The sequence below is a fragment of the Falco peregrinus genome, chromosome 1, assembly GCF_023634155.1.
Source record: "Falco peregrinus isolate bFalPer1 chromosome 1, bFalPer1.pri, whole genome shotgun sequence".
In the NCBI taxonomy this organism is placed as follows: Eukaryota; Metazoa; Chordata; class Aves; order Falconiformes; family Falconidae; genus Falco; species Falco peregrinus.
Window position 1 is genome coordinate 64,200,836 of NC_073721.1, and position 25,583 is coordinate 64,226,418.

The 25,583-nt window shown below is 39.7% G+C and overlaps 1 protein-coding gene across 26 annotated transcripts in view; it reads right to left on the reverse strand.

Moving 5' to 3' along the window:
• Positions 1 to 25,583, reverse strand: part of NRXN3 (neurexin 3) — a 1,021,997-nt gene that overhangs the window by 119,278 nt on the left and 877,136 nt on the right. For all 26 annotated transcript variants that reach the window (XM_055812570.1, XM_055812560.1, XM_055812519.1 and 23 more), the window contains one exon: positions 20,521 to 20,692. In XM_055812570.1, coding sequence (XP_055668545.1) covers positions 20,521 to 20,692 — 172 coding nt within the window. The remainder of the gene's footprint in view (positions 1 to 20,520; positions 20,693 to 25,583) is intronic.

Below are 25,583 nucleotides of genomic sequence, written 5' to 3' on the forward strand. Positions count from 1 at the left end.
ACTCACAGACATGAAGTTATCTTTAAGTACATTCCCAGAGCTCATAATTCATACCAGCACCAACAAAAAGTACCAAAAGTCAGTTCTGTACTTCCATGAATACAGACTGATAAACATAAAATTTGAATCATGGTCAATACAGGATTTAAGAAAAAAAATATATAAAGAGCAGCTGAGGCAATATAAACAAAAAAACTAAAAAAGCCTCCCACCTAAAGAGACAGAAATATTAACAAAAAAAATATTTTTGATCTGTTTATTAATAATAAGCTGATGACTAATGTAGGCTGGGGTCACACAGGTCAGTTATTTTCCCAATTTTTTAAACTAAAGGAGAGGTCCCTTTCCTGCAGGTTCTCCCAGTCGCTTAAGCCTGGGGAATTTTACACGCACTGGACAGGGAAGCAGACCTGCTGGTTTGGGGAGAGTGAAAACAAAAGCAATTAAGTCAAGTTCACTACAAAAACAATTCTTTTTTTAAGATCAGTTAGCAAGGCATTCTGCTTATCCATTAGACCTTCTCTCAACACACTAATCCACGCTCTCCTTCACTAAACCAGCTAAATCTTGTAAATGCATAGAAATCCTGCATCTCCTTTAGGATATTTTTGGTCCGTGGCAGTATGCATATTTTTCTTTCTGTAGGAAAGGAGTACTAGGTCATGAAAGACACTTAGGAGGTGTTTCAATGGCACCGCAAGACCCAAATTTCTCTGTGAACTCATAAATCTCTCTGTCAACCCAGACTTCAACACTTAGAGACAGTCTGCTACTACATATATATTGCACATGATATAGAAAGACAGTTTCAGTAGAAATGGAGTTTTTTCCCAACTATAGAGTATTGTTTTTTACAGTGTTCTGAATAAGGACTTCTGGTTAGATGAGTGCATTGAAATCTAATGTTGATGGGCAAGAACACTTTCTATAGTACCAAAGAACTTCTATAACACACTTTATTCGGAACAAGAAACTCCACTGGCTTCACTCGGTACGTACATAAGCAACCTTTTGCTGGCTGCAATGACATCTTTTTTTCAGAATAAAGAATGATGCACAGTTCATGGGAGCACGAGAGTCAGCCAGTGGCTGGCATGGAGTGCTTCTTCCTCTGTGTGGAGGGCTGACTGTAGACAGGGAAAAAAAGGCAGTGGATTGAAATTTCTCGTAAGTAGGGCATCTGACAAGAACAGGCCAGCAAGACTAAGGTAAAAAGAAAGTGTGACAATAAAAGGAGACATGACAGGGAAAAATGGGTTTCTTATAACACAGTCTGAGACCTTCCAGAAAGCCAGTAATGATAACTATTCCCCACCGCATCTTTAAAGACTATTTTTTAAAAAAAATCAGTTTTAATTTAATTTTATTATTATTATTAGGCAGATATATTCAGCAAGATTAAAATACGTATAAAAATCATACCTTTAAAAGCTATGAAAAATTGAAGGACATTAGAAAATTCAAATAGGTTTAAATTGCAACATTAGTACCTGATCTATTCTCTTTTTGTTTTGTTTTTAAATTTTATTTCAGACATTAATAAGAATGATTTTTAAAAACATGTGCATGAGAATGTGTTCACTGATATACTGAGTTACAACATTGAGTTGAAGAACAAGTTTTCCATTGTTAAGCACTTGGGAAAATCATTAAATATCAATAAAACGATACAGTTATTATAATTGATATTGACTTCGAATTGTCCTTTAAAAAAACAAACACAGCACTTGATATTTCAAAAAGGAAATACCACAGTTTGCAACACAGAGTAACATAAGTTCAACAAGAAGCAAGCTCATTAGACCCCTGGCAGCTGACCCAGGGTGTGATTAAGGGGGATTCTTGCCCATTTTCATACACAGAAATTTTTGGTAACAATCCTATTGTAGCCTCAAGGCAATGCTTTTCTAGAGCTGAACGATACATATGTTCAAACAATCCCTTCACACAATGCATCTAGATCCCCTCTTTTTTCTCTTTGAGTCCAGCTCCAATTCAAGGCTGTACTTCAGAGTAGAATACATAGGATTAAGAGAGCAATTTAAAATTATCTTAGAAAGTACATTTAATCCTATAGCTCTTTTGCATTCAGAATCAGTGTAGGTCTCAAAGGTCTGCAGGATATAATTTGTTACAGTAAAGTTGTGTTGATTAGTTTTGCTACTTGTGATTTACAAAATATTTTTCCTCTCATAGGTTCTAGCTGCTTAAATGAGACAAGTACCAATACAAACAGCTCATTTAACGTAAACTTCCTCCTTTTGCCTTCATCTGCATAACAAATTCCTGTATATTGATAAGACTTATGATCTGCTTCTGGACTTAGCTTCTTCTAAAGAACTATACCTCAGAAATGCATTCTTCCACCTATTTTTTCTCATTTCTGATGCAAAATTCTAAAGCACAGCCAAATACAACTCTGTGAAGACTTGGATCAAAAAAAACACTTTTATTTCATTTAGTACTTATCTGTACAATTAACAGAAATCCTACTGCATCTCCTAAGTTTTCCAACAAACTGATAAGCATTCAAGCTCTTACGACCTTAAGGATTTTAATGGTAACATTTTGAGATCTTCTGGATCCCTGAATCTTGTTTAACCTGAACATTCAAAATATTTTGAATACCACAGATATTGCTGAGGACTAAATATTTTGGAGAGGAATCTAGCAGACGAGCTCTATTTTTTTATTTGTCCCTCTTTCTCCCAGGAAAATCTGGCACCTCAGTCATAAAAATCAGAGCCTGCTGCTTAAATATGACAGATTGCCAGTCTTCTGGATTTTTGGTGTTTTGGTTTTTTGTTTTTTTTTTTTTTTTTCCTGGAGCCCTCTGTATCCCTACTCCATAGACTATACAGACAAATAGATCAGGTTCACATCCAGCTTCAGCTTTTGATAATCTTCAATTTAGATCAAACTAAAATGGGGGAAAAAATCAAAATGAATTTGCTTGTGCTAACCACTATTAGCAGTTCCCACAGGAAACGTTTTTGATACAGTGCAACAGTTCAAGGGGAGACACTTTAAATTTGCTACTGGGCAAAGCAGAATTTCCTTCCACAACCATTCAACCCTGGATGATGTTGTGCTTTTCTGCTCCTGGACCCTTTAACAAAATAAACAATCTTTAATGCGATTAAACTTATTTCTAAACCAAAATGGATTCTTAAGCTAATGAAAGTAAAAGAGCAATTGAAGCTCTACAAAATGTTGCTTCTTGGCCTAGATACTAGTCATGATGATTTACTGCCTCCTTGGTGTGAAAGAGAAAAGCTGAAAGGTTCCAGCAAATTGCACTGGGCAGAAATTAAGTACTCGCTTCCAGGTGGAATATTAATCCAACCTGACGTGTTGTCAAGTCTGCGAAGATGCTAAAAAGAATACCATAAGAAAACATCCATCTGTCCTAAATTAACGCCAAAGGCTGTTTTGTGAAGGGACACTACAGCAGCAACATTTTCTTCATTGCTTAATAACTTTCAAAAACACAATAAGACATTTGTCTAACAAGCAGTTATTAAATGAAAGCCGATATGGTAATACTAAGGATTTAAGAAAACATTTTGATATTGGTGCCCAAGGTGTAGACTGATTCCACCTCTTCTTTCCCTTATTGTAGATGGAATTTCAGCAGGAGAAGGGCTAGCAAGTGTGTGATAGCTCAGCTGACCCAGCAGTCTTTAATGCCACCTCCCTTTGACTTTTTACGCGTGCCCATAATCTCACTAAGATTTACAGACACTTAATTGACATCAGTATGGGAGAAGGGCACGGCAGCCTGCTACAGCCCACAAAGTTTACCTTTGAGTGCTAAATCCTCTACTGACATAAACTGACTCAGTTGAGTTCAGCCCCAAAACTCTTCTAGAGCTGATGCTGCGTGCCCTGGAAAAGGCAACTCGCATGCATCACGGAGAAGCTACCATTTTCCCCTAATATCTAAGAAAGGGCACAAAAGTTTCAGAAGTGTGTTTGCGATTGGCAGACACTGAACTTCTTCAACCACTTCTGTTTTCAGGCAGCTGCTCTTAAAAACTTACAATATACAGAATTGTCCCATTTTCCCACTTGCTTAAGTAGATATTTTGTTTTAAATATCACAAAGTACAACCATCATTCATTCACATTTTATATTCATCTAGGAAACTAAGACAAGCCTATCTGTAGAGTTCAGATTTAGGACTAGAATCTTCTTCTTCCATAAATCAGAAAGGAGTAAAACCACTACAACCAGTTTTAGCATCAGGCCTGTTTTTCTGCGTTACTATAAGACCATATTGTGGTTTACATTATACAACAGAGGGAATGTTTGCATTAAAATCAAAACATCTCAAAACTCTCTACTTTCAATGTTTTTTATAAAGCACTTGAAAAAAGTTCAAAGCGGAAACAACAGATGTGGCTTACACAGAAATGAAACAGGATGGCCATGCAACTAAACAAATAATTATAAGGCAGGTGATCTGGAATCTAACTGCTACAAACTGTCCCTCTACAAATTCTTGCAAAGCTTCAGTTTCGCCTTGTGTAACAAGGGGTGCTATGGAAGATTAATTCCAATCTGGGATTTTATTTCATTTGAGGGGACTGAAGAATAGCTGAGTCTTGACATTGTTTATCTTTGCTTCAGCTCTTGGATATTGGGTTTTTCCCTCTGCCTTCACAGTTCGATATGGTTGCATCTTTTGCTGTTGAATTCTCATTTTATTTCTTGTCCTCATTTCCCCCTTAGTCCTGGATGCCCTTGACTTTATCTTCAGTTCCCTCAGATCCTATTGTTTGCTGGGAGCCACACCTTTCTTTCCGTTCCTCTCACTGTGGACTAGAGTTAAAAGCCGACCTTCACACCACAACTCTCCTCAGCTCACTGCCCTCATGACAAAAGACAATGAGGTCTCGGTAACATAAATACTAAAAGTAGGAGAGAGAATTAACAAGCAAGATGACAACAGCAAAAGTTGCTCAGGCAACTGGAGTTGTTTCCAAGTTTCTATTGCCTCAACCAAAATCTTCATGCTGCTGCCACTCTCTAGTTTACCCTCTCTCATTTAGCCTAAAAAATATAGGGTCCTAATTCAAAGCAAAGCAGCATTCAGGCCAAAATCTCTGGGAAATTCAGAGGAAAACAAGGAGATTAGAGTCTATATGTCTGTCCAGAAGCTGCAGCTAACATGGGCTACTGTGACATTAATAAGACTAAGGAAGACTCTGAGAAGCCATCTAATTCACCTCTCTGCCCCAGGACAAGATCAGTAACATCTCAACCTCCCTTAGATTGGTCTTTCAATCCTGTCTTGGATGACTGAGAAAATGAGTGCCTTGCCCTTGATAATGTAACACAGAAGCACAATAGGAGCAAAACAAAAAGAAAACTCAGACTAGCAAAGGTAGAAGAAGGTTAATCAAACTTTTTCAAGCGTGCAGAAGAAAAAAAAAGAGTTAGCCTTGTGAAAAGTGTGATTCAGGTCTTACTTTATATGAGCAGATTATACTTAATAATTTCAGCCCTCTAGAAGCTGAGGCCATGGGCATGAGACAAAAGCAGTCTGCTTTAGTTCTCTTTTGCTTTATGTCAAAAAAGTGAACTAGCGTACAGTATAGAGAGAGCAGTTAGCAGTTCAACCTTTTTACAGGTATGAAAAAAATTTGGTGTCTACATTACCAGACCTTTGAGATGATTTGTAAGTAATGCATAAATTTCACTGACCAGGTCCAAATTAAGCCCCATATCAGGCAGCCAAGGCTAAAGTAACTATTAAAGAACAGCTGAAACTACATATTGATCTTTCCATTTTAAACAAGAACAAATTTCATTTTGCAGGAAGAGATGTGAAACAGAGATCAGAATAAAATCCACAGCTCTGTCCACATATCCCACTTCTTCGATTCCTTTGAGAAAGGTCAGGATCTGATTTATATAGCCCAGTGGGAACAAGCAGCCATAACCAAATGACAGAAACACTTTATTTGTATCGACACTTCAAATTCTATTAATTCCCATTTATCTAAAGGCTTGCTTATCTGTTTTGTGGATTCCACAAAGTTTGGGCACAGAAACGCTGAATCTAGTTTATCTGTGTTGGGTTAGGTGCTGAAGCTACATGAGTGCAGCTAGTTTGCTTCCAGGATCAATGTGATATTGAAAACAGAACAAGCGCCTTTGCATGGTGCAGGATAGGAGGTGAGAAAACTCGTAGCCTTACACTTGCTTCATAGAGTCAGTGGCTCAACATCACACCCCTGCAGACAAGAGCGCTCAGGCAGACAGCTGGTTTATGGCTGACACAGACAGCACGGAGGCTGGGGTGGAAAGAGCACTGATGCCTGCAGAACCACTTGGGGCTCAGTGCACCACGCTCTCCGTTCAGGGCGGGCTCCTCTTCACGTTTATCAGGCATTACACCAGAACCGAGACTCCTCGTTGGAAGGTGCCGGCAGGCGCTCCGGTATCCATGTAGGAATCGGCTCAGTTACCACAGGACTTGCAGTCTCTGCCTCCGCATTAGCGGTGATGGACCTGGGTTCATTCCACCAGAAACCATCAGATGGTCCTGGGTCTCATTTCCCTGGGCATCTGTTCTCAGGGAGGCAATAGGCGGAGGTGAATATACAACAAACAGAGGAAGAATGTACAGTGCTGAGTACAGGGAGGCTGCTCAGTCAGTGACATCAATGACAGTAATGCCTATAAAGCATTTACTCACCGATGAGGATTGGAAAGCTAACCAGTTACAAATAACAGAAAGGTGAAAACCCTGTGGAAGGAGGCAAGTTCTCTAGAGTGAGTGGCACAGGAAATAACTAAAAGCAAGTAAGAAACTGATGAAAGAAGTTCATGAAGAAGCACTTCCTATCAAGATTACATATTAGACAATGTTACTGTCTCCTCAGGGAAATTATTTAATTATTTAAAATTTTACTTCATAAAGTGGTGGGGAATATCAGTTGGTTACAACACAGAATACATTAGACCAAACAGGCCTTTTCCATCTCTAATTGCTACAAATCAGTGATCTTTGCCTCCTCTTGAAATCAATTCTTCTGTTTACATCAACTTAGAAAAAATGAAACAGAATTCCAAGGCCCTGTAAGTCTTCTTAAAGACAAGGGCCATTCATAAAGCCAAGGCATGAACTAGAGGCACAGAAAACATTAATACAGTGAAAAAATAATTTCTGAATAACACTGTGTCAGAAGTAAGGTAGACCCATGGGAAAAGGAACCTGTAGTTTCTGTGGATATATTATTCCTACTACAACCTTTTAAGTCAATTTCTTTCTTGGAAGTGACCTGAGTTTTGGAAATTGCTATGGAAATGCCAAGCAGTGAAGGGTTAAAACACCACTCAGTCTTGCACATTACAGACTGTCATGCAGAGTGAATCTCGCCAACTGTGAATTTGTGGGGCTAAAAAAACCAACCAAAAACAAAGACAAAAGATTTTGCAAGTCCAGCACTGGAGTTTTTGGACTCCAGGGTGCTCCAGGTACTCAGTAAATAGCAAAGATGTAAGTTAACTGGCCTAGAAAGGTTTTCATACTCAGTGAGGTGTAGAATATTTTCTATTTAATTTCCCAAAGATAATGTGAACTGGGGCTTTATCCCCCTTTACTGATTGGAAAACTGAGCCACAGAGTGGTAAAAGCATTGCCCAAGACTATAGGGAATCACATCTATAAAGCCAAGGCTGGGATTCAGGAACTTCTGGCTCCCAGTTCCGCGACTGGCTCCCTTCACCTCTGACCATCCTTTCACACAGTTGCTCTGCTTCAGTCCACAGCATTGGATTTCAATGACTTTGTACTTTCCAGCGCCTTTTAGTGAGCAGGGAGAAGGCTGATGCAGATGCCTGAGCCCCTTCTGTCACTGCATGTCAGCTGTGCCAACCTGGGATTACAGCTGGCACTGTTCTTTCTGCAGGCAATGAGATCAGAAAAGCACAAAGTTGTTGTTTCAAGCCTCTGATCCCCCAGGCCAGATGTTTGTTTGCTCACTGTGACTGTGTGTGTGTGCATGTATGAGAGGGACAGAGGGAGAGCCAGAGAGGGAGAGAAGAAAGAGAATATGTTATAACTCCATTTGACCGGGAAAACTGAAACAGAACTAACCCAGGAGAGAAACCTAACTATATTAATGTCTAGGAGTTCAGTGCACTGTGCTGTCTAGCAGCTTTCTTACCTTCTAGCAATCTTATTTGGCTTGATTGACTACATTATACAGCTACATTTTGTCATAGAATCATTTAGGTTGGAAAAGACCTTTCAGATCATCAAGTCCAACCATATGTATCGTTAGATGACTGAACCAATACTAATTCATCTTACTCCAGTGAAGGAGAAATTTATCACAAATTTTGGTGTTACTGCTTATGCTTGGTACCTGAACATTCATACAGTCATGGACCAGTGGACACAGACAGATGAGAACAGCTCATAATATTTGAGCATTCAGACCATATGCATGAGCATGCATATCCAAGCAGCTGTATACTTTAGCCTGGAATTGTTAGCAGGACCAAGCTATCAGGACATACCTACATCTCTTAGTATGTAATTACTATTCATGAGAAATGGCATAGCGATGATTTTAGCAAGAAATGTGCTGGATGTCAAAGATGCACAAGGAAAAACCCCATGGCTTGGATTCCCATGTGAATGCAATACACCTGTTTTGCACCGCAGCATGCCAGGGACAGGAACTCAAAGGCCTGCAGTGAGTATAAGAATGTAATCCCAACATTTAGGAAAATCCCTTGGCCCAGGGTTCTTATATCAGATACAAGAAGGGTAAGAACAACAAGGTAGAAAGATGCCCTATGGATACTTTATCTTGGCATAACTTCAAGTTATCATTCTGATAAACAGCATGCCTAGGATTGAGGAAATTTATCTCTTCATGAGTTACACTACATGCCACACTACCATTACCAAAGGTTAACGCAACTTTTCATAAGCACTCATTCTGTGTTGCAAGAATTTCTCTTACAAAGAATCCTAGGCTGTAAGACTAAGCTAAGGGGAAAGAACTGAGATTCCAGAATCAAAATCATCCATGGAAAAAAAAAAAAAAATACATCAGGGAAATGGAGAAAAGTTACAGATGCCACTAAACTGCCTAGGTTTTGTTTTGTCTTGGTTTAGATCTGGCTGAGTAACATGCTGACAATACAGCAGAGCAACTTCTATCAAATTCCAGCTGGAGAGGGAGTGGGAGTGTTTCCACATGATCATGTCTCCTTGCATAAATTGAAAGGGAAAAAAAGGAAGCATTTGCTTTCCAACAGAGTAATAGAAATGTAATGACTGTAGACATGATAGAAACATGTACAGTTTCTGTTACCTCATGTTTCAGGTCACAAACTAAGCATAACAGTAGGACCATTTTTTTAGAAGGACGTCTTTTGGGGCATATTTTTGTTGTTGCCATAGTGGGTTACTGTAATTCTCTGAAGCATCGGGCACTTGGGTGCTTGCCAGCTCGAGAAGCTGATCAGATGAACAAACAGGTTTTGAGAGAACAGAATACAAACAGTCCCAAATCCAGGACCATTGCACAGATGTGTAATTTTTCCCATTAAAGCAAATTTTATTCTGATTTATTTAATATTTGCCGGTAGGTTTGACATATCGGACATGTAGTCTGATTCAGGAAGATGTATGAGTGATGCTTATAATCCAACTAACAGCATGCAGCAATATAATATACATCTCTGTTCTTTTGGACAGCACCGACAAAAAGTTTTCCTCAAATTGTCAGTATTTCCTGATAGTATTTTCTTTATCCAGGCTACAAACAATATAAAGTATATTGGCTAAATTAAAAGCAGTATTGCCTCTGTGGCATGCATTTGCACCTTAGAACAACCTTTTACGTGAGTGTTACATAACAGTAATAGAGACTGCTACATAAGAATGCTTCTTATTCCTTCTCCCCTCTTCCTCACGTCTCAAGGACTATCTGCGGGAATTAGATGTTCATGGCTACTTGCACAAAGATACTATTCTATGTGTATCCTTCCTTAGGTAAACTCCTTCTTTCAATCCTTTTGCAAGTCACAATATAGTCACGTTTTTCTTTTTCTCTCTGTCTTTCCTCTCCTCTGTCCTCAGACAGAATCTGGCAGACAGACAAGCCCTACAGCACTTCCATGCAACTGTTGGTGATACAAGCAAAGTGAAAACAAACCACAGCATCATATGTCCTGTGGGAAAGCAAAACACAAAGTACATAGAAGTTAAACTGTGTGAGTAGTGGCAACATGTATGTAACTTTTTATCATGTTGGATCCTATCCCATCATCCAGTATGGATGCACATGCATTAACATGGGTGGTTTTGCACAAATTCCAATGTATGTTTGTCTGTTAATGACTTAATGTGTGTAGGTTTATATCTCAGTGGATACAGAGCACCAAAACTGACTGTTCATATCATGTAGCCATATTTATCTGTTTTCCAGCCTTATAAATATATCATAGATGTAATGGCCCTGCAGTGACAAGCTACAATCAACTCTTGATTTCATCAACTTGTCATGCTTTAATCATCCCTCTTGGCAGATCTTTCAACATATGTCACAGTACAGCCTTCAAAATGTGCTTCTCCAATCCTGTTTTATTAACCCTGTCTTTTTGTATGTTTTAGGCTCATGAAATGCAGTAAATCTGTCAGAGGCACTTTACATGCCATCTCCAATTCATGCTGATAGGAAGCATCTGAGAGCTCATTTAAGTCCCGCAAAATGAGTACAATATGAAAAATCAAAACCCACAAACAAGCATATGACAAGAACCCTGGGGATCACATTCAGCCCACAGGGCTAATCAAAATTCAGTGCTCTTGCTCCTAACTCATTACCCACTAACAAGGGCATTTGGATAGAAAAATATTAAGACCACAGTGGGATCTGGCAGTACCACAAAGAAATCCCTTCAGCTTGCACATCAAGTAACAGGACTTATTAATGACTCTAAGTACTCAGGCACAAGATCCACGTGCCTCTTCATGGAGACAACTGAATTCAGCCAAGCTTCTTACTAATACTTTGGTTTCAGAAGTGAAAAGATCATAACAGGCTCAAGCCTGAAGTAGGGAAGGGATTGCTAAAGGGGCACAAGAAGGTAAAACCTGTATTTGGGAGGTGGGTGTAAAGAAAAGGGAATAAGGAGATGCCAAAATCACTCTGGAAGAGATAGACGTAATTTGAGGGAGGAGGAGCCAGGCTCTGCAAAACACAGAGTGGTAGTTATTTCCTCTAATAAAATAAGGCTTAGCCACCAAACATTTGGAGATCACTGAAGTGGTACAACATGAGCCGTGCAGGGCTAAGTACAAACATAGAAAGGAAGAACTTGTTGTAGTGACTCAGACGTGCCAGTTAGTTCTGCTTTTGAGTTCTTCTTGTTAATGTCCCAATCAGCATTAGATTCTGCATCACTGAGCTCATGAGAACTAATAATCACAATAACGCATATTATTTACAATACCAAAACGCATGTCAACTGAAGAAAGGATATGTAGCCTTCCCTTAAATCCTCCAGTGATGCTACTATTAGATCATCCAAACTTATCTTCTCCTTCTTGGCTAATGCATTATAAATTAAATAAAGCAAAGCTGGGAGAGGTAATATCTCATTTGGCATATCCCAACTGATAACAGTTAAAACATACAAACAAGTTTTCAGATTTGACCTTAAAAAATTACACAGAGAGAAAATTAAAATGCCAATGATAAAAAACATCAAGAAGAACTTATATATCCAGAAATAAGGCTGCTTTTTTTCAGCTGTATTGGACTGACTCATAAAGACTGCCTGCCTTCAGTAATCCTGCCTTAGTTGTAACTGAAGACTACTACAGGTATAACACACTACTCCTCTGTTATTAAGACGCTCTTGAAGGTTAGTGTTCTCTCTTTCGTGAACAGGAGGGTTAAGATACCCTCGTTCAGATGGTCAGCAGGGAGCAAAACACAGAGCACCAACAGCTGGCTCAGTCCCCTTTCTTTACTCTTGGGAAATCTACTGTCTCACCACGTTCAGCATAAAGCCACTGAGATGAACCCAAGCCAGCACCTGCAAAGAATCTGGATGCAACTTTGTGAGACCTCCTGCTTCAAGGACAAGATGGGGACTAATATATTAAAATCAGCAGTCATGGCTGGGAGCTGTTTTCTACAGCTCCCCTCTATGTTTTACATCAAACAAATCCCTGCTATATTTTGTCTTTAACAACTACAACAATCGCTGCATTATCTGAGGAAATTCCTCATCATAACAAGCTCTTGTGTGTTTTGTGTAATTCCTTTACAAATAACCTTGAGCCTTGTGTATGTCCTCTTAATATCTCAGGAGAGGATCTCACTTTCTCCTCTTCTCTTCCTCTCCTGCCTGCCTCCCCCCCCAACCCCAATTATCTCTTTCTGTCTTCTGGGTGGTTATGTTTAATCTCAGGATTAGGCAGAAACCTGCAGTTTGCCTTGAACAGCTTATCAGCTTCCAAGAGACATTTACAGGGAGAGAAAGACTCCAGTTTTGATAGCAGTAATTGTATTTAGCTTGTAAGATACAAGGCTATTTATCTCATGGCTGGGAAATCACAGAGGGAGAGAAAGAAACGTTGCTGATAAAAAACTAAATAAAACCAGAAAGAATGAAGAAAAGAAACAACACCCTTCTCAAAGTCCCTCCAGCAGAGGGATGAGGTGGGAAATAGACTTCATAGAACAAAAAGATCATGCCACTTGTGGAAGGAGATTGAAAATATCAAGGGAAAGGCGATAAATGGCTTGAGTAGGATGAGAAATAACCTGTTTCAAAGCAGACTATGAACTCCAGTTCAGTAGTCACAATTCTGTAAGACTCAGCGAATTTGATTTGTAGAGATGTGTATAATAATTTTTAGAGATACCAAGTAGCAACACTCCATTTAAAGACAGCTGGACCTGTGGACACCCACATATCTGAAAATCTAGTTTTGTTTCCCAAAGAAACTTACAATAACACTCATCACAGATTGCCGGTGTCATACAACACAGTATTTAAACCAGCTTCAGTGACTCTGCTTGCTGAATGCCTTTTCCATTCCACATTTGCAGTATGCAGTCCACTCTTCCAAAACAGCTCCACACTCCATTTCTCCCAACCCAAAATCCCTGATGCTGACTTAACTCAAGTTCTGTTTGGCATACTGCACTACTGCCTTTTTTAAATGCCTATATTTAATGGGTATTAAAGAAAAAATTATTAGGATCTAGGTATTTTGAATCTTAGGCCGCAACCAATATTCTAATGTGGTATAATGAAAAAAGCATGCAAGCAGGGCAGAGTTATCATAATTCCATTGAGAAATACTCAGCATTTTGTTAAAGTATCCACTGGTTTTCAACAGCAATACAAGCCCCACCCCCATTCCAGTTTGTATCCTTTTAATCACAGAAGACTTTTGTAAAAGAAGTATAAGATGGAGCCATACATATCATTCAAGTGTATCAAAAGGGGAAGACAAATATTTCACTTGTTTCCACCACCATAATTCCTTCTCTACAGATAAAACTTAGAGTATCTATTAAACCTATAATATATAGATGTTGTATATAATTTCAGCCATCCCAAAACTAAGTTCTTGGAAATTTTCTCAAAGATGAGAGGTCATAAGGTAAAAAAAAAAAGTCAGAAAAACTGACAGTCATGAGATTCTTTCTGGAGATTGTGTCTCTTCACCTTTAACTTAAATGTAAAACTATAACCTTTACCAAACATTCTCTGTTATACTCTGGGATTGAGTCAGTTTGGAATTGAATGGAATACAATATTTTTCAGTTGAAAAGACCTACAACAATCATCTAGTCCAACTGCCTCACTAGCTCAGGGCTGACCAAAAGTTAAAGCATGTTATTAAGAACATTGTCCAAATGCCTCTTAAACACTGACAGGCATGAAGTCTGTCACCCACTTCTCTAGGAAGCCTGTTCTAGTGTTTGACCACTCTCTCAGTAAAGAAATGCTTCCTAGTGTCTAGCCTGAACCTCCCCCGGTGCAGCATTAAACCATTTGCACATATTCTATCTCTGGATACCAGAAAGAAAAGATCAGCACCTCCCTCTCTATATCCCCTCCTCAAAAATCCATAAAAAGCAATGAGGTCACCACTCAGCCTCCTTTTCTCCAAACTAGACGCCCACAAAGTCCTTAGTCACTCCCCACAGGACATGTCTTCCAGCCCTTTCACCAGCTTTGTTGCCTTTCTCTGGACGCATTCAAGGACTTTAACATTCTCCTCAAATTGTGGGGCCCAGAACTGCACACAGTACTCAAGGTGAGGCCGCACCAATGCTGAATACAGCAGGATAATCACCTCTTTTGACGGGCTGGATATGCTGTGCTTGATGTACCTGGGAATGCAGTTTGCCCTCCTGACTGCCAGGGCACACTGCTGCCTCACACTCAGCCTGCTCTCGACCAGCACCACCAGATCCCTTTCCGCAGGGCTGATCTCCTGCCACTCCTCTCCCGATTTACACTTGTGCCCAGCATTACCCCATCCTAGGTGTAGGATCCAGCACTTGTTCTTGATCTATCTAGATCTCTCTGCAAGACCTCTCATCCCCCAAGACAGTCAACAGCACCTCCCAGTTTGGCATCATCAGCAAACTTGCTAATGGTGCATTCAACTCCTGCCTCCAGATCCTTGATAAATGTATGGAACAGAACTGGCCCTAGAACTGAACTCTGAGGGACACCCCTGGTGACCAGTCACCAGCCACATGTAGCCCCATCCACTGGAATCCTTTGAGCCCCGCCGTTCAGCCAGTTCTTCACCCAGCACACTGCAAACTGGCACATCTCACAGTTGGACAACTCATCCAGAAGGATGCTTTGAGGGACAGTATCAAAAGCCTTACTAAAATCCAGAAAAACTACATATGCTGCCTTCCCTTTATCAGCTAGGTGGGTGACCTTATCATAGAAGGATATCAAATTAGTTAAACAGGACTTTTCCTTTGTGAACCCATGTTGACTGTGCCTGATTATTGCATTATTCTTTAAATACTTTTCAACAGCACCCAGTATAACCTTCTCCACAATTTTTCCAGGAACTGAGCTTAAGCTAATAGGTCTGTAGTTCCCTGGTCTTCCCTCACACCCTTTTAATAAATTGGAATAACACCGGCTACCTTTCATTCAGCAAAGACTTCCCCTGACTCCCAAGACCTTTGGTAGATTATCAAGAGGGGTCCTGCCATAACATCCACTAGTGCCTTCAGTACTCCTTCAGTTTGGTGGAAAGCTTCTTGAAGTTAAAGTAAACTTCTTTTTCAGTAAAAAAAAATAACCTATTTTTTCACCAAGAAAAAAAAAAAACAAAGAGGTTTCATACCTTTCAGATTTTAGATAGGTAGGACAATCTAGACCACTATCAACTTCACCTGTGCTTCTGGAAAGCTTTTTATTTCAGGCAATGGCAGGTGAGAAAGAATGACTTTGTTTCATAGACTACAAATTATGTAGTTCAGTGAAGACTTTAAACTGGCATAAACCAGCCTTGCTGATAAAGGAAGTAATGTTATCTTTCCCTGTCTCCCGACTGGTCATTTCCACTGCCATGTGGCCACATGCCATGGGCCAGGTACATGGTGAATGGCATTGGTAAAGCGATCTCCCTGAACAGAATAGGAGAGACAGTAGAAAACAAAAAATTGACTATTTAAGCAACATGAGATGGGGAGTAATGAAAGAATGAGCTACTCTGTTCAGCTCCAGCTATGTTTTATGGTAAAATCCATCCACATCAGCATTCTGGTTTGAATCAGGAGCACACCTCCAATGTATACCTCCCAACTCTCTCCACTTGCTAGACTTTGGTTCATGTACTGATATGCTCTCTGGGAATACAAACTGGATTCCTTTCAAATGAAATTAAACCAGAACATATGCCCCAACTTTTGAGGGTTATTCAGTCCTAGGGACCAGAACCATTCTCCCCAGAATAGATACCAGGATCTCAGAACCAGCTTTTTGTTTTATAGGTATGCACTTAACAGGCCACAGTACTTCCCAGAGCAGTCAAAGAGTCCCTGGAGTTCCGATGTCAAGAGTTAACTGTCCAACTTTTCCTAAAATCCAGCTTCCTCTCAAACATGTACTTGAGAGAGAGAATGAAGTAGGGGCACAGAGGTTGAGATCTTTTTTCTTTTATTCAGTACCAATAGAACTGCAAATTAACATCATCTGAAAGGGCAGAGAGTCCTAAAAGAAGGCTAAGAGAACACTCAAGAGAATGATAAAGGGGAAAAATATAAAATCTGTATTGTGTGGATGAACTAATGAATCCTGATAAGGACCCAGTTGTTTAATGCTGTCCTATTTCTTATTTTTAAAGTGCATTAATAAAATCCAGGCTATAGTTCTCTTGCTAAATTACACATTTCTTTAAATGACAACCTCTTCCTGCCTTTTGCCTCTCTTCCTTTAATCTTCTCCTTTAAAACATTAGTCCAATTAGACTTCATTTTTGTGTCACTAATACTCTTGCTTTACAGCTTCTCTTAACCTAATTTTGTTTCCTTTTCTACTGCAAAAAATGTAGTCAGTGCACGGATGAATAATCAGGAATATCAGGCTTGTTTCGATGTACACTACAAATCTGGCAACATACAAAATACTACTTTGCAAGCAAAGTAAGCGGACTGAGACAAAAAAATTCTTCTGCCTAAGAATTAGTGAAAACGTAGGGACTGAGGTATCCCAGTTCTGTGTCAAGACAGATTTATTTTTAACTCTTCTGAGAATTGCTGACTTCATCTCACTGTAAAGTGCTTTAATTTTGATGAGTTTTACTGTAATCTGAAACAAAACCATGTCAAATGCTTCCTCTTCCTGAACTCTTGGTCCAGAATTACTCCTACTTCATCACTAAAAAGATTTATTTAGGTATAGAGAAGGCTCTCAGCAAGAACATAAACCCAAGAAAATAATAGTGGCTAAGCACAACTGTTATCTGGAATGCACACCGAAGGGTGAAGGCATGCGAGACAACAGAAGGAAGGCACTCATGGAAAACTGTGTTTCAGGACACAGCAAAAGGTGTATACTCTGGCTGAGAGATCCATCGTGATGACCAACTTAATTAATCAAGCGTCAAGGAATTGGCTATCAAGGATTGCAAAAAAATCCATCTCCTTACTGTGTGCTTGAGCAAAAGGAGAAAGGGCAAACCTAATGCAAGTAAATGGCTCAGTTGTTTAGGCTGAAGTAAACCACAACAGCTGACCTGTAGATAGCAGCCCCAGTGCTAATGCTGCTATTTGCATCACCTGGTTCTCAGGATACCTGACTCAGATACCTGCACCTGGCCCCTGTTCAGTTACTGCCCAGTAAGAGAAACTCTGGCAGGGTTGGAATGGTACAAATGGTGAGAGATCACCCCTAATGATGGGGATTATTTCAGTCCCAAAGCTTAGCCAATCTTAGCTCCAAGTTAATTCCCTCCTTTACCATTTCTCGCTAACCCTTTTCCTCATAAGAAAGCATAAAGCTTATGCTGCAGGTGACTGAGATGCAATTGGATGCTATAAAAAACAAAATGTCAGTGGATGAATTGTAGGTTTGTTGCTTTTCTGTTTTCCTTCCACTTCCTTGTCTTTTATTTGAAGTTGCAAAAATACAGCTTTGGAGTGTTTCAGTCGCATTGGGCTAGTTTCATTTAATTTCAATGTAACTGAAGACTGTGTTTTAAGAAAAGCCAATATTCTCTCTCTTTGCTCATTTAATGAATATCCCACTTTTATTTGTACTTTCCATTGAGCAAGTAATTATGAGTCTAATGTATAATCCTTCTACAGGTAATAAAACTCAGAGAGGAGCATGGAAATGCCATTCAGAATGCAGCCCTGCTGCCTGAAGATTGCACAATGTGATGACGAGGAAGATATTTTAGCTAGTTTATAAAATTTGCAAACATAAGGCTGTAGTACTGAGCAGAAAATCAAGTACACATGAAATTGTTCATGTTACAGACAACACAGCGTGCCCAAACACGCATGTGCTACAAATATGATTTTTAAACACTACAAATAACTGTGTTTCCAGAACTGAAGTGATGTTTAAAATACAGGATTCCTTAGCTATTATTACAGAAGTTTGACACAAACTGCAGTTTCAGCAGGCTCCAGTTGAAACACACTGGATTAGCCTGAGTCACCCCAACCATAAAGCTATTTACAGAGTTGAAACTCTGCTGAACACCGGTTTGGTCTTGCACTCAGTACAAGAAATACTAATGTGAGTTTGGTCTCTGAAAGACTACAAATTACTCATTTCAAAAGCTGCTGTTCGGTCTTCTTTTAAACCATAAATTGCCCAGAAAATGGACTAATAAGGATTGGTTTCCTGTACTTATTATCTTATTGAAGCTTTTCCTGAATCTAAGGCATTCAAAATGCCTCTTTATTATATAGATATTCTGGTATTTAACATGAATTGAAAGCAAGCCACAGTCCTTTCCCCTGGGAGGGCTCGAACACTACCCTCTACCCTTGGTTATTTCTTTTTTCTTTTTCTTTTTTTTTTTTTTCTCCCCCAACTTTTGACCCTTTAATAATTTGGCTACAAAATCAGTTTGAAAGAAGCCGGAAAAAAATAAAGGAGACACACACACACAGAGTATAATTCCATAAGCCTTATTTCCACAAGGACAGGCTGAAAACTTCATCATCTACAAGCAGCCAGAAACTGAAATACATGCATGGAAAGGAAAAGTTGTCTGGAATATGAAAGCATCTTTTTCCCTTGGGGTACAACGGCATATACCCAATACTAGCCCAGAACATAAGATTAATGCTGATTCTACAAAACCATACCTCTTCAATGAAAACACAGAAATACCTTAGCCAAGACAGAGGTAGAGGGTACTGAAGTAGTCTCTGAGTGTGATTTATTTTCCCTTTTTAAAAAAAACCCTCTAAAGCAATGAGCTGAATATTTTGTTTCTTTACACCAGGGACTTACTAGAGCAAGTAATATAAGAAGAAAATTTATTCATGGGGTTTTTACTGACTGTAATTGGCTGCCAACTGGATCAGAGGTATTTTACCACAAAATAATTGATGAAGGGAACAGGAGAAAGATGCTTAGTTTGGGCCTCTCTAGCCACACTTCTCTCTCTAACCAATGGATAGCAGAGCTAGAATCTAACTCAGCACGTCTGTCATGGTGTTCTTTGAAAACAGTTATTTCAGAGAAATAAGGATAATTATTAAAATGTACTGTTTTGTATATACATCACCAAAACACTGACAAAGTGTCATGTTGAATATATGCTAGAGAGTACCACAGGATCACTCAGATTAAAAACTTTCTTGTGCACTTTTTCAGTGAGTGGAAGAGATGAAATTATCCTCTTGGAGTAATTTATTAGTGTAACATCACATAAACAATTAGGATATTTCTCATAATTTGAGGTTAAGTTGCTTGGGGGCTACTCCTACACAACTAGCAAATTGCCTCATGTTTATCACAGAATTCTTCCCAGGTCAGTTACGTACAACCTAGTAAGGAAGACCTGGAAATTGCTTAGACTTAATACTGGAAACCAACAAGAAGATTGTGGCTTGATCTTAGACAGCAACATGTGACTAAGAAGAATGTGGTTAACATTAGAATTCTTTCCTTGTGCTTCTCCGGCCTTTTGTAACCAGCCACATCACCAAGCCTTAGATATCTTATGTACTGTCAGCATCACAAACAGCTGTTTTTCACAAAAAACAAACTTGTTTTTCACTTGCAATGAGCTTGACCTTTTAGCATGGTGACACACAGTATTATGAGGTTGTGAGTTGTCAGTGGTAGATAAAGCATGGGACAGTGACTCAAGAGCCAGTTGTTTGCTACTCCTGGTGGATTTAGGGTGATGACTTCCAAAGAGATACCGAGTTGTTCTACTGCATTTTGACCTAAAGTCAACTAAGATTGACATTTTGGCTAGATTGTGTGTCAAACTTTATATCTGCAAATCTAAAAGCGGGAGTGAAATTCAGATGATGAAAAATTATGAGGTAAGCATAAGGTCTGTTTAAATACTTGCAACTTAAACTTCCACATTCCTTACACTTCAACTCTATAACTATACGGACAGTATCTTGGTTGTGGCTAAAGTCACCTCTCCTTTTTGTAAGGTCTGTTCAACACTTTTCTCCCTTAAATAGTTAGAAAATATCACAAGTAGCAAAACCAAGCTTGTTGTTGAATCAGTTTGTAACTCCACAGAACCAGCATTCCCTTAAGAGACCTCTGAAATAGCAGGACCTACGTGCATCATACCACACAGCTGGCACGCTTATTCTTCCAGCATAAAGGACCATTACTTTGTTTGCCAGCAGACAGAACGTGCACCACCAGGATGGTCAATTTATTGTTGAGATGAAGCAACAAAGATTTATATAGCAACAAGTTGTTACTAAACGTTAGTTTGTAGGTATGGATATGCTGAAAGACAAAAACCAAGAGAAAAAAGCATGTACCTGTTGGGTAGTGTTCATTCACTGGCCAGCTGTCAACCTGAAGTGTGGCATTGCCACCGTTCCTAGTAAAGCGTACCACATGGTATTTGCCATCATTTACAGGTGTGCTTTCCTCTTTAATAGAGATGTCCACTGTGCCGATATTGAAGACTACACCAATCTTGCCTTGCTCCTAAAAAAAAAAAAAAAAAGAAGAAAAAAAAAAAAAAAGAAACAAACGCTGCTTGTTAGGAAGAATGTTCTTGGTTTATAAATGCCTAAGAGGTCATTGTGCCGGTAGGTGGCACTGAAGAATACACAGAAGCAGCGTTTTGAACTTTGTCAGGACACATTTCATTGGCTCTGCCTCAACGCAAACATTGTCTTTCCTACTCTTCTTTACAGCCTTCACCTGAACATAGCGACTCATTTGCTCTCTTAAAACAACACAGAAGACAGTTAAGAAATCGGGCAACAAAAATCTGGAGATGGGGATAAACAGTTGTTTGAGCAGTATCTCTATCGATTATTAGTAGTCACTTGTTCAACTGCCATCTGAAATGCAGACGCAGAAGGCTGTATCCCAACAACTGTTTTGTTCTGCTCTTCTGCTTGTGAAACAAACAGCCCCCCCACCCCAAAACAAATAACCATGGGATCCAGCAGGGAGAATGCAGTTAAAAGATGGATGGAATTAGAAGGGAGCAAAAATGTAATTAGCTGACTCTGACCACCTGAGGGAAGCTAACTGCTCTTAAACCAAATGGAAAAACTTCCAGACTTTCAAAAGACAGGAGTGGCCACAGTCTTTTACTTTTCTACATCACACCCTAAGCAATGCCTTGCCAATAAAGCAGTCCCCCAACAGTTTTGCCAAAACTTTCCACCGGTCGCTGCCTGAGAGGGAAGAGCAGGCAAAGGCAGCTGTACCGGCTGCAACACTTCCTCCTGCAGCTCCCCTCTCATGTAGCTCCAAGTAACGACTGTACTCCATGACTTTAGGTTGTAAAATACACACCCAGAGTATATTCAGATGAGATATCCACATTTAACACTACTCATTTAAACAGTGCCAGAAATTCCCATCGCTGTACAATATACAATTAACAGGAATGCATCATCAAGCCCTCAGCCAGGAGAGGCATAGCACACTGGTGTTGACATTTATGAAGGCACATGAGGTGTAACAGCAAGGATGCAAATCCAGTGCAGAGGAGCAGCACTAAAATGTATCATACAGGAAGCCAATACATTTGCTAGTCATCCATACCATAAAATTGGCAATAGCTTTGTCAACTGTCTCGATAGAAAAATCAAAGAAACAAAACCAGAAAGCCGACGGCCATCTTGTACCCAAATATAGCCTCTCCAAAACAAAGCCGAGGTACACTAAAGGCACAAGAGACATTTTGCTACTGTTATTACCTTATATATCTGCTTGGTGGGCAGAGGACTCCATCCTTCAGGGTTGTTGCCTTGACTGACTTCGCTACATTCACCTTAGCAAATCTCAGCAATAAGAAAGAAATCTCTTCTCTTGTACTTGAGGGTCACCTCCGATTCCCCTCCTGGATTTACTCCTGTCTCCTGGTATCAACAGACCTTTTCTTTAAAAACCCCATGTCTTCCAGTTTGTCACAGAAGCCTTTGTTGATTCCTGCTCTATCTTCCACTTCACAGTTTACTCACACCAATATAGTCATCCCAAGTTCCTTATATCTCCAATACCCTTCTTTTGGGGATTTTTTTTCCCCCTAACACCCCCCCCCCCCAGTCCTCAGACTACAACACTGTTATTAGGAAAGGAAAGCAAACAGTCCTGTAGCTGAAGAGGTCATTAACAAATTTGGACCATACTTAAACTATTTGAAAGTTAGCACTGTAACAGTAAGCACCCTGTTTTTTTCCCTCTCATTATAATGATAAAATTTAGACTCTACTAAATGCTGGATAGCAACAGTCTCATGTACAGTCACACTGCTATGCTTTCAATGGACTTCCCTGCAAGATATCAGTATCTTTTTTTCACTGGAATGCAGAGTGAGTGCATTGCTGCTCCCAGTCGATGCATGAACTCAGATACCATTTGAAAATAATCAACCTTTCTTCTCTTGTAGTACACCCAAAATAAGTGACTTTTCAGTGAACAAAGAGTTATTTTAGGTAAAACCACTGGTGGCACAGCTTCATCACTAGTTTGACATATGAAGTGATCTCCCAGCACTGTTTCAGTGAATATTTTGCTGGCAACCATATAATTATCTTTATCTGCATAGTAATTAGTGAAGAACAAGTGAGTAATTTTTGCTCAAAGACTCAAAAAATGTCTACTGACCAAGTAACTTGGCTACTGTCTCCATGTGGTTTTCTGAGGTGCTGCCTCATAACTGACCTCCCGAGCAACCTCTCTTGCAGCTTTTCAATCACCATCAATACATTGATCTTCTTTTGCAAACTGTGGCTGCTGCAAGAAGAGTCCACCTTGGTGAAGGCACAACATGAGCAGGTAAGATGAAGAGCTGCGCCTTGTCTACTGGAACAGATCTCCACCACCACAGAAGAGGAAGGGATTAAGAGGTATTCAGCAGGGTGAACGCCACACACCTTTAAGCCCAACAGGCTTAACGAAGGAGGCAGAGATAAAAACTTGCAAGTGGGGAAAGGGATGGTGGGAGGTTTAGCTAATCTCCTCTGCAGAAGGAGAAAAATGTTTCTCATCTCTCCTTTGAGGAAAAGGAGATAGAGCCTTTCACCATTCCTTTTCCTCAGGCTTCAAGGAAAAACCCTATTTAAAGGGCTAGTGATAACCCATGGATAAGAGAACAAACTGGGAAAGAGATAAGATTCTGGAAGCGGAGGACTGCAAACAACCAGTGGCCCTTCAGTCTGCTGGAGAGAGAAGGGAAATGAGCAAACTGGTGCCCTCCCCATCCCGAGCAGATTGCCAACCGCTCCCACAGCCAAGGGAACAGCACCCTTCTAAAAACAGTCTAACACGTTGTTGCAACTGAGAAATTCAAAAACTTCTCTAAAAAAAAAAATCAATCACGGGCCTGACTGAAGGCCTACTCGAGCTCTCTTCAGTCCCCCCCGTGGGCAGAGCTCCCTGTGACTCTTGAACATGAGTTTTGCAAAAGCACAACTTTATGCCTGATTTTGATAGTCTTATTTGGGCTGAGTAGGAGCTTGTCATAAAAATGGTTCTCTTCGAATTACCAGGACCAAACACAATATAACACAACACGACGCAAGCAGGGCTACTGAAGCCAAACTGCACACACAGGCTTCAAGACATAGTTTATTCATGATATTTTAAATCTCCAAGGCACCAGACACTACAAAAAAAAGCAACAATTAGTTTAGGCATTCCTGGATGAAAAAAAAAAAAAAAAAAAGGTACAGCAAACCACAAAGAAAATTCTACAGCAAAGAACAGTGACCATGGACACAGGGGGCAAATCCAGGATTTCTTTTCAAGATCTTACCAATTCCGGTTTCCTACACTACACCACCTAATTAAAAGCAGCTTTTACCAAGACCTACCTTCCTTCTAAATCTGAAAGACAAGCTTTACCGTTAAACTTTAATACTTCCTGATGGATGTGACCTTTTATTCCTTTCCCCACATATTCAGCTAGTAGATTTTCTTTCCAAGTTACCAAACACAGGTATTAACTAGATTGGTAAGTATGTGACAAAGAAAGATTTAGCTTTGAGCCACTATCTGTAACGTTTATTTTGTAGTTAGAGAAAAAAAAAGTCCTAACCAAACAGCAAGGGAAAAGCTGAATACAGAGCCACACAGACTATGCAAGTATGCGCTCCAAAAGTGCTCAAGAGAATATTAACAGACAGTAGGCATTTTTTCCCCTCTGTATCAGTATTCAGTAGGTGCCCCAAACATTTTCCATGAAAAAGTGAGCATTAATTAATGTTTTTGAAATCTCCAAGTGACATCAAGTGCTGGCACTATATCTTGGAAGACTGAGAACCATTTCATTTATAAATAATGAAGTAAACTCAGCATTCAATCTGTATTTTACTTCTCCCCTTCTTTAATTCATGCTCCTGTGCCAAAAAGGATTTTTAAAGTTCCTCAAGAATTTATCTTTTGCTGATTTGTCCCATAAAATTGCTGCCCTCAAAAGCCACATTACCGTTTCCTCACTTACAGTCCTTCTGGAGATAAACTTCTGCCATGATGTCTCAGACTCAGACAAATAATTATGATCAGATAATGGAATGGTTGTAGATAAATTCTAAGAACAAAACAAAAAAAATTGCAAAGTACTAAAAAGAACATACAAGGTCTCACGTTGACCTCCTAATCTACACCATGTCCTTCCACAGGCTCCTGGCAACTGTTTCTTGTTATATGCACTGTTACCAAAACATTCTGAACATTAATAAATTATATAGGGGCTAATCTACAGCCTGGATCAGAATATCCGTAGTCTATTGCTTGACCTTACACATTATTTCACTTTGGGCAACTTTTTCTTTTACCTTTCTGTGAAACAGATTCTTCATCTGTGACAGAAGGGTGACAGTCGCCTATCTTTCCAAGCTCTACAAGCCCTGTAAATCCAGGTATATTTTACTTAAACATTGATGACATTCTGACAATCCCAAACCTTTCAGACCTGAAAAGCAACTACAATCCATGAGGAGTAGGTCATAAGCTTTTCTCAGCTTCTGCTTTCAGCTCCTCCAAAACCCATTCCTTTCCTCTGAAGGGACCTCGGGAACATTTCTGAAGTCTCATATTTTTGCAGGTATGACTTTTTCTTTTGTTTCCCTCCACCCAAGGAGAACTAGAGCCTGTCTGCATGCAAACTGTCAAGCCTTTGTTCTCTCCACGCTGTGTCTTTGTATTTTGAAGGCATCTGTCTTTCTGTAGCAGACCAGGTGGAAAGAAAAGCAAATGGAGGCGGCAGTGATTTGTAAGATGAGCAGTTGGGTGGGCTCTGAAATGGACTTTACCTGTGAGTCTTCTTTTTCGTAATCTAAAATTCAAATCATCCAGACTGAAAGTATATAGCTGTTCCCTGTGTGCAGAAAACATTTAATTTCAAAAACCAAGA